Raw genomic sequence first — 13,750 nt, 5'->3', positions numbered from 1 at the left:
ATGGCCCCAAATGCCCCCTCTGTAGCTCAGTGACTTTAACTTTCCCTCCCAGATATCAGCTTTTAGGGAGGATGAATATGCCTGGCCCTCCCATGTCACAACAGCCAATAAGAAATCAAGAAGAGGATTTTGATTATGGTAGGCCAGCGTGGGAGAGCGGGATGAGAACTGGACAGAGTCAAGATATCCGCCCCCACCCAAGCAAACACAGAGGCCAGGGAAGGGCCTTTCTTGCCTGCTCCCAAACTAAGCAAGAGGATGCAAGAGACATGAGGATAAATGAAATACAGAACTTGTGCTCTCTAAAAATCGGCATTTTTTGATTGGAGTTACTTTTGGCATCTTACCATGAGTTCAAGGTGGAGTAGTGGGACCTGGATACCCCGCTGGGAAGCAACCAGGTATCCTGGAGCCTGGCTGGGCTGAGAGTCTACACTCCCCTTTCAGGACAGGGGCTGCAACTAACCAGGCTGTCACCCAGTGGCTGAAAGGCTGACTAAGCAAAGCTTCTGCTTGTACCCCAGAAATGTCAGGGGAGTGTGGGGAGCTGCTATTTGGGGAGGGGGAGAAGGGCCTGAGAGCTACAGCTCAGAGGAAAGGGCTCCCTGATACCGTTTCCCCTCCACCCTTGCCTGGTGCAAAAGGACACAAGCAGGCATGCTTCCTCAAAGGCAGGCAGCCTTCCTTCGGCATTGATAGGACGATGGGAAAATTAATAGGGGTAATATGAGCTCATTTCAATAATAATGAGCTTATAAACATGCCAGGTTTTGATCTTTTCTGATGCATGGATTCCTGGCAGGAACTATGGTCCTACGTAGGTATTTGAAAGAACTGAAAATAGACTTAAAAAAAAAATCCCCAAACAACAATGAAAAAGAAAGCACTCCAATCACAAACTTAAAACAACAACAATAAAAAAAAAAAAAAGACAAACATCGCTCCCCTGGAAGAAAAGAAAAAAAAAATTGGACTGACATGAAACCCTTTTCTCCTTCCTTTAAATATTGTTTTTAACAGCTTCAAAAGTAATGAATTGTATGTGACTAAAAATAGATCTGGGGGTGCTGGTTAATGGGGCCTTATGAATCATTCAGCGTAAGGAACTGTCAATATTTTTTTGAGCTGTCAGAAATCCATTTAGTGATTTTTGACAATTCAAAAAATATTTCTGACTGCTTGATCCAGTTCTTAGTGAATTAGGGAAGGAGAGAGAAAAAGAAATATATCAATTTAAATTATGAACTGAATCCAGCTTGCTGAATCCCACTCTGTGCTAAAAGGAATGTCAGGATTCAGAAGTTAAATAGGATCTTCACTCCCTCCCTCTCTTCCTTCTTTCCTTCCTTGCTTCCTCCCTCTTGTCCTTCTTTCCTTGCTCCCTCCCTCCCTCCCTTCCTACTTTGCTTCCTTTTTTGAACAAGTAAAGTCACAGAAATGCATTCATGGGCTACAGATGGGAAGATACCATGGTCATTTGTCTCTAGAGGGGAAATTTGGGGCTGGAAATAACACACTGAGCTTCAATTTGGAGAAAGACTTTCAAATAAGAATATCTGGGTGCTGAGAGAATGACTTTGATCCTCCCTGCCCACACCGACATTCATTTGATGTAGTTCTAGGCTTCAAATCTAGCATTACTTTTTAAGATCTGGAATTACTTTGGAGTAAACATATTCTTTAAGGAAGTAAAGAATTGCCAATTTGCTAACAAGATCAGGCAGGCATAAATCCAAGACAGACAGGATCACAACACTGCTAACCAGGGACTTCATAATGTACACTTCTTGTTAGAACAACAGACAGACGGGTGAAGAGACAGACAGACAGAAGGCAATACTAGAAGGCCAAAGTCACAGTAACTGCCATTTGATATGTCTGAAGATGAATCACAAACACCCCACAACCATCTCCCTATTTGGAGAGCGGGTCACTTTATTTCTACATTGTGGTTAGTGTGATATGATTTTAGTATCCTCTAAGTCATTATAAAGAAAAGTTTCAGAAAGCAGATTTGGCTTAGCAAAGCAGTAAGGAATTGTCTTTAGGCATCTTATGCGTTAAGTTGAAAAGACTAAAAAGTTTACAAGTTACCAGGTCTCTTTTTGTTTTATTAAGCTTCTCCTGTCCCCCTCAAGTTATGGATTAAAAAACAGGAGTGGTTCATACTGTGAGACCCCGCCCCCTTCTCCATGCCTTCAGTACAGACAGGCATTTCAGATCACAATAATGCAAATTGAAACACAAAAGTACGAGGTCCGACACTTTCTAAATGAATTTGACTCTCATGATTGTCTACATTGCGTATACAGCATAGTTGGGGGTATTTTATGTGTAGTTCAAAATCTGCTCATGGATAAATTTACCCCATTTTTAAAAAATACACAGATCAGCACTGATGTTTTTGGGAAATGAACTAAAGGAAGAGGACTCTAAAACTTACCACACAAGTCTGGCCTCTTGATACATCCAGAATTTGCTGTGCTGCTTGCAAGTCCGTTAAAGGCTGCTAAGCCATCAGAGCTATAGGCCCTGAGGACCGACAGCACGTTCATCGGCTTCTCCAGGCCCTGGGGCCCCCGCTCCGGCTTGGGCAGGCCTGCCGTGGGGTCTTGGGCTGGAAGAAGGCCCGGGCTGTGCCATTGTTTCTCCGACGCCTGGGGCAGAGGGGAGACCAGTCCCTGGACAGGCTGTGGGGCGCCTGAGGGCAGCAGGCCGTCGCCGCTGTCGCTGCCTCCGTCCTTGCTCAGGGCAGGCGGCTTGCTCATCACCTCCGGCTCTGTGTCAATATCCTCTTCCTCATTGTTTTCTCCCTTGGAGGAGTCCATGTCCTCCGAGGAGGCGATGTCCGAGAGGTCATCAGTAGTGTTCTTATTTGTGGTTTCGGGGATCAGGATCGGGGCGTCATCTTCGGAGTGGGCCTTCCCATCGGGCTCCCTGTTGGGGCAGGAGCTGGCGGCCCCCGAGCCCAGCAGGCCTGGGTAAACACCGAACTGCTTGTAGAAGTCTGATGGGAAGCTACAGAATGAGGGGTCCATGTGGCTGGGCCATGGGCCACCCTTCTGCTCCCCCAGAGTCTCTTTGACCTGTCCTTGGGCCATCTTCTCGGAAGCCGAGTCTAGAGGTCCCATCATGGTGGAAAGCGCCATCTCTTTGTTTGATTGTCCCGAGGGCAGCAAGGCTGCTTTACTGGCCTCCCGGGCTTGGTCTTTGCAATTGACTGTCACCCCGATAGTGTTATCTTTGCGTTTCGCTTTGCCCAGGTGGTTGGCCTGGAGATGAAGGGCCATCAGCTCCATAGAGGATGTTGTGAAAGCACAAAACAAGCAGCCGTGCCACGCAATGCTGTCTTGCACAGTCACCGAGGAGCCCGGGAGGGAGGCAGCGTCCGGCCGCACGGACAAGTCCAGGGGCTCATACTGAGACTTCTCAGACTTCCTGGGGGCCACCCTGCTGCCCGCCTTCTCCTCGCCACCATCCGCCCCGTGGACCTTCATGGAAGGAGGGTCAGAGAGGGCTTTGTCCTTCAAGTCCTTCTCCTTCTTCAAGGAGCTTAGGACAAAGCTGTCCATGAACGCCTGCAAGGACCCTTGGAAATTCACACCATTGTTCACGATACTTTGATAAGCTCTCCCGATTTCGGAGAAGTGGGTGCTCTTGGAAGGAAGGTCAGTGCCTTTCAGGGCGTCTGAAGGAGCCTCAGAAGACATGCCACTGGCCTGTCCTGTGTGATCTCCAGATGAGAGCGCTCCTGACGTCCACTGCTGAGACGCAGGGCCACCTCTGAAGTCGATTCCGGGGAGCCCCTTAAAGGCGCCCCGCAGGATGTCTGGCCTGATAAACAAAGCGGCTTTGTTGGCCAGCTCGTCCCTGTGGTCTTGGTTCGGGGGCTGCCCAGAGAGTGGCCCAGCTCCATTCTGCCGCTCCCGGTGGTGCCGTTCTAGGTGGTATTTTAAGGAAGCTGATTGGGTACCGGCATAATCACAGTGGGGGCATTTGTAGGGTTTCTCACCTGCAAGATTTTGGTATAAGGAGAAAAAAAAAAGTGTTAATCTCATTTTGGTGTGCTGAACAAGGCTAGAAGGATCAACATTTGTTCTTGGAAACAAAGCAGCTCAAACTAATAATTAGTTAGAGAACAACTGTTTTTTAATAGAAGAATAATTCGTACTCTTAAGCTTTTTTAATGATTTTGTACCATTTGGGACTATTCAGGAATGACATACTATCTACACACAATTAGCTATCTTTTTCTTTATCTAACATGTGAAAACGGCTGTAGATTTAAAAGCTATGATTATGAAAATTAAGCATAATAATTTCAACCACAGTGATCATTAAAAGTAGAAGTTTAAAAAGACAAAGTATGTAACAAATGGGTGGTTGCAATATTTTGTGTATACAATAGCTCTAAAATTTGTTTAAATTATACACATGGAAACCATTTTTAAACCTAAAAATTTTATGGCACTGTTACGCAAGACTGAAATGAATGATTTAAGTCTTGCTCTGCAGTAAATCATGGATATAATTAGCAAATGGCATACCGCACAAGTAATTTATCATTATTTGGAGGGCACCATTCCAGACGGGCTCAGATATCTGCAAACCTACTTCATTGTTTCTAAATAAAGAACTATAAATACCGATTCTATAAAATATTAATACCATTACAGTGCATTATGATTGCAGCATGTAAAGACATATAGTTAAGATAAAAAGCAGTCAATAAAACTTAAAAGAAAATGAGTAATAAAAAGGCACAAAATATATTTAGTCTCTGTATTTGAAATTAACATTATCTACTGGTCTTTGTAGTGCCTTAAATTTGTACTAATGGCAAACCTAATGCTCCGGTAGTAAAATGTGTAATTTACCTATAATAAGCACTTTCTAGAGAATAAAAATAGCTTTAAAGGCTGTTTTAAAACATATAAGATCATTTTCATGAATTAAATATTTATTTAAATCCAACACACAACTTCTATTGTTCTTTCCACTATGGAAAACAACACCATGACATACAACTGAGACCTGCTTGCATGGTAGGGGAGGAAAAGAGAGGAGGGTAAACAAATGTGGATTTAAATATATGCTAAGAATTGGTGCACAATCCAGGGTCTTCTCTGGACCTTGGAATCAAAAAGCTCTCTGGAAGAAATGGGACTGTTCGAGTTCCTTGTTTACAACAGCACTCTGTCAATAATCACAATTATTATTTCTCCAAGGAAACTCAGGCATTCCCCCACCACTTCCTCTATTCTGTTGTAAAACAGCGATCTAAAGCAACAGCAAGTCAAGGGTGAACGGTGTATTCTGGAGACATTTTACCATGTCTAGTCTCAGGTGATGCCAGATTCGCAGTCTCCAGGCACAGGGTATTTGGGGGTAATATACTTATTAGGGGCAGGGGGAGGATGCATGGATTTTGTAAATAAGAGGACCACCAGCCCAGGTTCTGACAGAGGACTCCACGTCACCTCCAGACTGTGTGCTCTAGCCTTGGAGAAGCTGTACCTGCCTCATCAAATGGGGGTTGTGTACTTCTCTTTCCCACCTATATGCAGGTGAAGGTTCCCCGGGACACATCAGAGAGGACCCAGCTGGGACTCTCTTTCTGATGAGTGGCTTAGGGCACCATTTCCCACTTCTTGAAGTCAATGCCCACGATAGGCTCCAATTCCCTTCAGCCACTGCTATGTGACATTTCACTGGAAACTAGGGAACTCTCCGCGGGATGGGCATTGTGGATGGGGTACTTCTGGGCTGACACAGAAGTCCAGTGCCAGTTGCAGCAGAGGCAGCCCCTGAAGCTGAGGGGCAGGGGTGGAGGGAGCTGGCTGTGGGGCTTGTGGCAGGAAAGCCTGACAAGGAACTCGTATCCTGGTCCACGGGTTGGTGTAAGGCCTGGGGGATGGCCCTGCAGTGAGAGCTGGCAAAGGTGCCTGCAGGTACTGGATGAGACTCAGGATGCATTTCAAAAATGCACCTGGAAACGATTAAGCGCATCTGGCAAAGGGTGTGCAGAGCATGCATGGGCATCCATCAGCAGGAGCTGCAGAGGGAGAAAGCAGGGCTTCCCTCCACGCCTGGTGGGGTGGGGCTGCCTTTCCTGGCCGACAGCAAGGATGCTCGGGGGATGTGTGTCGATTTCCAAGGGACACACACTTGAAACGCTCACTGGAGCAGTGGTTTTCAGACTGTACTGAGAATTAGAACCCCCAAGAGAGTTTAAAACGCCTGTCCTGGGACCCAAGGCACAGCAGTTCTGTTTCCCTGGGTCCGGGGGAGAGGGGGTAGAAGTGGGTGGTTCCATAGGTGTCCCTGATGATTCTGAAGCCAACAGTGTAAACGTTACATTTTGAAAAATCAAAGTGGAACTGCTTGAGGAGCTTTAAAAAGTGCTGATAACTGGTCCCACCATTACTTCCAGAAGTTCCCGGGGCAGATTGGCCTTTGGGGTTGACCTGAGGTGGGCAAAGGCCCCCACACGTGACCCTCTATGGAGGCTGGGTGGAGAACCACTACAAGGAGCCTCCCTGGGAACTGCCCTTCTAGGTGGATGCTGTGGGACCAAGTGGCAGAGGCGCAAGGCTGGACCTCTGGCCCCCAGGAGGCGTTTGGAGAGTCTGGGACAGACACTCTGGACGATTTTTGCTCCACGGGGCACAGGATTCTCATCTTGGGACCTTGGCTTCCTTGACCTGTAATGTGGCAAGTTGGAGCACGTGTTCTCTGGGGCATCATGTCAATTCTAAAGGTCGTGTCCAGAGCCAAACCACATCTCCTGAATGATGCCAGAGACAAAAATGTCCACACATGTATGCAACCGCACACCCAGAAACACACAGATTCATTCACACAGTCTCTGAAGGAATGAGCAAGTCCCTACCCACCAAGTACAGTACTTGGTGCTGGAGACTAAGGGAAGAACCAAAAAGATAAGAGCCTTGCTCTCACAGGGGAGGAGAGGAGACCCAGCAGAGCGATCAGAGTGGGAGGCACACCACCCGCAGTACCCACAATCACCACATTCACACACAGACACTGTACACACGCCACACATCATACACACACACCACACACAACCCACACATACCACACATCACACACACACGCAACCCACACAACACATCACACACACACAACACATTACACACCACACACACCACACAACCCACACAACACATCACACACCACACACAACACATTACATACCACACACACCACACACAACCCACACAACACATCACATACCACACACACACACACCACACACACAGACACTGTACACACACCACACATCACATACACACCACACACAACCCACACAGCACATTACACACCACACACATCACACACACAACCCACACATCACACACATACACAACCCACACAACACATCACACACCACACACTCACACACCACTCACACACAGACACTGTACATACGCCACACATCACACACACACCACACACAACCCACATAGCATATTACACACCACACACACCACACATCACACACACAACCCACACAGCACATCACACACCACACACATCCCACACACCACACACAACACATTACACACCACACATACCATACACACAGACACACCACCCACAGTATCCACACACACCACATTCACACACACACACAACACGTTACACACCACACACACACCACACAACCCACATAACACATCACACACCACACACAATGCATTACACACCACACACACCACACACAACCCACACAACACATCACACACCACACACACACACCACACACACAGACACTGTACACACACCACACATCACACACACACCACACACACACACAACCCACATAGCACATTACACACCACACATATCACACACACACACACCCCACACATCTCACACACACACACACACATTACACACCACACACACCACACATCACACACACACACAACCCACACAACACATCACACACCACACACCACACAGACACCACACACAACCCACACAACACATTACACATCACACACACACCACACACAACCCACACAGCACATTACACACCACACACACACACACCACACACAACCCACACATCACACACACACACACACCACACATCCCACACATCATACACACACACACACACACACCACACATACCACACATCATACACACACACCACACACATCACACACATCACACACCACACATCACACACACACCACATACAACCCACACCACACATCACACACACACCACACACAACCCACACAACACATTACACACCACACACACACCACACACAACCCACACATCACACACACACAACACACTACACACCACACACACACAACACACATCACACACACACACCCCACACAACACATCACACACCACACATCACACACACACCACACACAACCCACATAGCACATTACACACCACACACAACCCACACAGCACATTACATACCACACACAACCCACACAGCACATTACACACCACACACACACACACACCACACACAACCCACACAACACATTACACACCACACACACAACACACACACAACACACATACCACACATCACATCACACATACATACTACACAGCACACACACATACAGATACCACACTATCCTCCCCCATACACACACACCAAACACAACCCACACATCACATTACAAACACCACATACACAGATACCATATACACCCCACACATCACACCACACACACCACATTACACACACCACACCACACACACACACACCACACATCACATCACACATACCACATATATACTCCACACAGCGCACACACACCACACAGCACACACACATGCAGACACTACACAAACCCCCACACACACCACACAACCCCCCCACACACATAGACACTACATATATATCACACACATTCACACACACGCAGACACCACACACACACACACACAAAGATATCACATACACACCACAAATCACACACACACACACACACATCACACAATGTAGGAGAGGAGCTCTTCACTTGGCCCACTGTAGGCTTTGACCGCCACTGTTTCAGGGGAGAAAGACCACAGTTGAGACACAAGGATAGTTCGTTCCTAGCATTTGAGTCTCCAAGGGTCCAGGCCCTGGTAAATTCAGGGCCACTTAATAGAGTCCTCAAGGGTTATTTCGACAGCTCAGGTTCTAGAAAACCCCATGCACTTTCCCTGAGCACATCCTGGAAGAGCCCTCAGCGGTGGGTTTCTCCATGTAGCCTCACCTCCAAGTTCCTGAGGGGCTTTGTTTAGGTGACTGCCCCGTACCACCCAGTCCCCCAGATAAGTGCTCCAGAGTGAGTTCCATGGGATAAACCCAAAAACGTTAGATAACTTGTTTCAAAAATGAACAAAAGCCCAGTTTTACTTTCTTTGTAATCCCTAATGTGTAATAACCACTATTGCCCTCTGCCTTGAAGCCTTTCCTTGTCTCTCCTGGGCTTCATCATCACAAAGGGGACAGGGAAATGCTTCTGAGACCACTGCCAGCCCGGCTGGGTGCGTTTCTGGCCAGCAGACCAGGGTCGGGGTGAGCATATCCCCTGGGGAATCCTGGCCACGCCAGGGATTTGTTTCTACTGCAAACATCCCAGCTGTTGGCCAGCCTCCCTGAGGGCACATTTCGGTGTGCTCGGGAGGCAAACGTCTCACAACAGTGGCCTGGACTGTGGGAGAAACCGTCAGCACATTCAGTGCTCTGAGGTGCAGTCAAGGTCTGCTCTGCAGCTTGCTTGACAGAAAAATGCTGAGTTCCATGCCGGGAGCCACTCCTTAGTCAGCGTCACCCCGTCTGGCCCGCACTAGGCTGGCTTTAACAAAGCCCCAGGCGTCTGCCAAGGGGTGGGCCAATGGGCCACCCAGCCCTCTTCTATGGGCCGGGCTCTGCCTGAGACTTGGAAAGGCGTTCTGTGCAGCCCTGTGGCCCAGGCAACCTCAGACCCTGCCAGCAGCTCTGTCCACTTGAATGATTGTCCACTTAGGCCCATAATGAGTCCAAATCTACTCGGGGGATCAGACAATTCGCCCTAGGCCTCCAGGGCAACATAAGCCCTCTGGTCACCTCCATGATGTTTGGATTCAATATCTTTGCATCTGCTTGTTGAAGCAGCCACACACAGAGATGCTTTCAGAACCCAACAGATGATACGTAAAACAGCAGGGTGGGGGCCACCCCCCTCTCCTGGAGGGGAGCTGTCACCCAACGCCATCAGCAGCGAATATAGGACCTTTGACTGTCTAAGAAATGTCTCACCTCCAGATTTCTACATGCAATATCCCAGTTATTAAATAATGGCATGCACTTAAAAACTTCTTCAAGCCAAGGACCCTATTCTGCAGACTGCATCTGGTCTATGAACCTTGTGTCTGGGCAAAGCACGATGAGTGTTGAGCCCTTCACCTACTGAAGGAAGCAAGACAGACAGTGGGGGTGCCTTTCTGTGGGGAAACTTCTCACAATATTTTAAAGGAATAGGATGGGGTCCCAAACAATGCATTGCTAGAAAAGAAAGTTTTGCTAGAAAAGGCATAATAAATTTAAAAAGTCGCCAGTTCATCATTTCATGGACTAGTGAAATTATTGGAACCATCTTACATTAAACCAGCTTCCCACTGACACATGGCGTAAGATGTATATTCAATTTTGGAATATCATTGATAACATCTCCAAGTCGTTGTATCATAAATTTTAAGAAATATACGACCAGTGGTTTAATTAGTTCACTGTACCTATTTTTACATGGTCATGTCCTTCATCATTCTTTGCACTTGATATTCGAGGAAACTTCACTGTTCTGGGGAGTTATTCTGGAACCATTCAGACCAAGTTCCCTTTAGCACTTCTCCAAAAATGACAGGGGGATTCATTTTATTCTCTTTGGAAATCCTTTTATCAAGCTTTTAAGAAGAGCTTCATGTTTCTAACTTTTGTGCGTGGGTGTTAAACCCCAAAAGTGTTTCTGCTTTTAAGTTGGGTAACCGAGTATTTTTCCATATGTGCATCCTCTATTTGATATTTATTTAGTCTTTCTACATATCTTTACTTAGTTAATACCAGGAGAGATAAATATGGTGGTGCCTTTGTAGCGAAGCTTCAGTACATTAATATAAATTGTACACTAATTCCCCCAAAGCATATATATGTTGTAAACCTGAAGACTTTTCACACAGCTGCTTATTGCTAAACAGTGCCTTGTCCAGAAGGGGACAATCTGTGTCTCTAATTGCTGTCACTGAAGCCGAGATTCATTATGTGACTTTCCCATTAAAATGTGAGCATTAATTTGTATAATGAAATATCACCCACTGCAGTGTTCATTAGCCATGCCCTACTGTATACGGCACATTGTTAGCTACCTAGAAACTGTAGTTAATTTCACTAATGGATATTTCCCTACTTAGTGTTTGGTAGGAAATTTATACTGTAACATTACCTCTTAAACTTTTAAGGAAATTTAAATTCAATCAATTATTTTCAACAAAAGTTTGGGATGTCATTAAGGCAAGAAAAGCAAGGATGGGGGACTGTGGAGAAAGAAAATGGGCTTTTAGTTCATCTTAGAGAAATGATGGAATTTTAATTCAAAACAAAAAGGAAAAAAAGGAATCATCTCCTTTTGGGCAAGTGGGTCTTTTGTTTTTTTCATCATTACGCAGGTGGCTGTCCCCCATGAAGAACAACAACTCACACTCTCCTTTTAGAAAAGGAAATGGGAAGCATGCCATTTAACCAATCCTTTCTTGAATTTATTCAAAGTGCTTTTATAAATGTTAAAACAGCCTGGTTACCTCACCTAGAACAGGAAATACAGACACATCAAAGGTAAGCTGTGCGTGTGCAAATCAGGTGTAAGGCGCCTGGCTTAGGTGGCTGAACTTTCATCCCACCCACATCTGCATACCAGTCGGTGCTTAGTTGAAAGGCAATTTCCAGAAAGGCAGTGGGAGTTTATCTTCTCCATGAGGTCAGCGTCTACTCCACCCCACCTTCCACGCTGGGACCAGGGCGCCTCCACCAGCCCCTGTGGCCATGCCCCTGCCTCACCACCTCCCTAAGCTCCTTGTGCGAAGCGTACATGGAGGCAAGCTGGGTCAAGGGGGCCTCAGGCCAGGCTGAGTTAGGGGAGGGGAGGAGCCAGGGTGCATAGTACTTCCCTTTTAAATCGCCGAAAGGCTGCGTCAACACACCTTGTGGGTACAAGTCACTTCCTTTCCTCCCGCTGGTTATGGTGTGGACACACACTGTCAAAGAAATGTTGCATTAATTCCCTAAAACAAGCCAAAAGTTCACCCAGAACAGTAAAAATAGCAGTACAGCACAGTGGTTGAAAGAACGGGATTCTAAACGAGGCAGATCTGAATTATGACCTGTAGTCAACGCTGGGCAACTCCGAGCGGGTAACCTCACGTCCCTGAGGCTCAGCGCCCTCCCTTGCAAAGGGGAAGAGGTGGGGAGGAGACGTGGGGGTGGGGTGGGAGGGGTGGAACCTGGTCTCCAAGGTGCTGTGAGGATTAAGGGGTGAATAACAATAATCCGCAAGCAGCGAGCCGCACTTAGCACAGTGTTTGCACACGGGAGTGCACAGAAAGTGATGACTACAGCGACTACCACTGTCACTGCCGTATCACCCTTGACGGCTGAATTTTTCTGCCGCAGTCGGTTGCGGTCATGCTATGTAGACAGCCTCAGTCATGAAGCAAGAAAACCCCCAGGGTGTGCCTCTCCCTTGGAGGGCTCTCAGCCCCCTCTCACCCCCTTCTCACCCCTACCGTTTCCTTCAGACCCATCAGGCAAAGGAGACTCATGCCTGGTGCTAAGAATGCAGGTGTGACCCGAGGAGGGCATCCTGTGTGTCCCACCCAGCCAGCACCCAGCCGCTGGGCAGTGCTGGGCATGCCCCTTAGCCCACCCTGAGACCCCCAGAGAACCACTGCTGGCTTCCCTGTGCAAATCTAGTCGCATAAAGAGGTTCCCAACTCTGGGCCAGAGCCGCACACGCAGCAAATCAAAACCAGATTAATAAACCACGCGCATACTTTAAGAGGGGACAAAAACTAATGAGATTTATTTTTAATTAGCCTCTGAACTTTAGTGCCTCCAAGTTTTCATGAGTGAGGTTGCTTAGCACGTTTCTCTGCACTGGTCATTCCTGAGACAGCAGGCATCACCTGGGACATCGGACACACAGGTGGGCCGACACATGGGGTGTTATATCCTTCTGGGGCTTGTGGGGAACGCAGACCCCTCCAGCCTTTCAGGAACTGATCAGTACCTGCCAATCTCCTGCACAAAACAGACAGACTGGACCCCTCAGTGTATCCCCAAGGTGGTCCCTGGAGGAGGGGGAAGTGAGGGAATGGATGGAGTGCTTTTGGAGGCTGCTGTTAATGAAATGACGGGCTGGCCTCAGTCAAGGGCAACCTGGGGGCCTCCCTGCCTCCTGCTACATGGATGACTAAGTTTGCTGATGCCTTTCTGCAATGGTTACTTTCATGCGTCAACTTGATAGGGCCACAGGTTGCCCAGATGTTTGGTCAAACACTATTCTGGATGTGTCCCTGAAGGTATTTCTGAACGAGATTAACATTTGAAGAGTAGATTGCCTTCCCCAGTGTGAGGGGGCCTCACCCAATCTGCCGAAGTCTTGAATAGAACAAATCTGAACAGGGAGCTGTTTCTCTGAGCTGGGAGGCTAGTCTTCTC

At 47.4% G+C, this 13,750-nt stretch overlaps 1 protein-coding gene across 2 annotated transcripts in view; it reads right to left on the bottom strand.

The window, feature by feature from the left end:
• The window catches only part of ZNF536 (zinc finger protein 536), a 331,324-nt gene that overhangs the window by 145,870 nt on the left and 171,704 nt on the right, over positions 1-13,750 (bottom strand). For both annotated transcript variants that reach the window (XM_069548992.1, XM_069548993.1), the window contains exon 4: positions 2,444-4,012. In XM_069548992.1, coding sequence (XP_069405093.1) covers positions 2,444-4,012 — 1,569 coding nt within the window. The remainder of the gene's footprint in view (positions 1-2,443; positions 4,013-13,750) is intronic.

Source organism: Ovis canadensis, chromosome 14 (assembly GCF_042477335.2).
Source record: "Ovis canadensis isolate MfBH-ARS-UI-01 breed Bighorn chromosome 14, ARS-UI_OviCan_v2, whole genome shotgun sequence".
Lineage (NCBI taxonomy): Eukaryota > Metazoa > Chordata > Mammalia > Artiodactyla > Bovidae > Ovis > Ovis canadensis.
The sequence above is the reverse complement of the archived record's forward strand: the minus strand, read 5'-3'. Positions and strand labels throughout refer to the sequence as shown.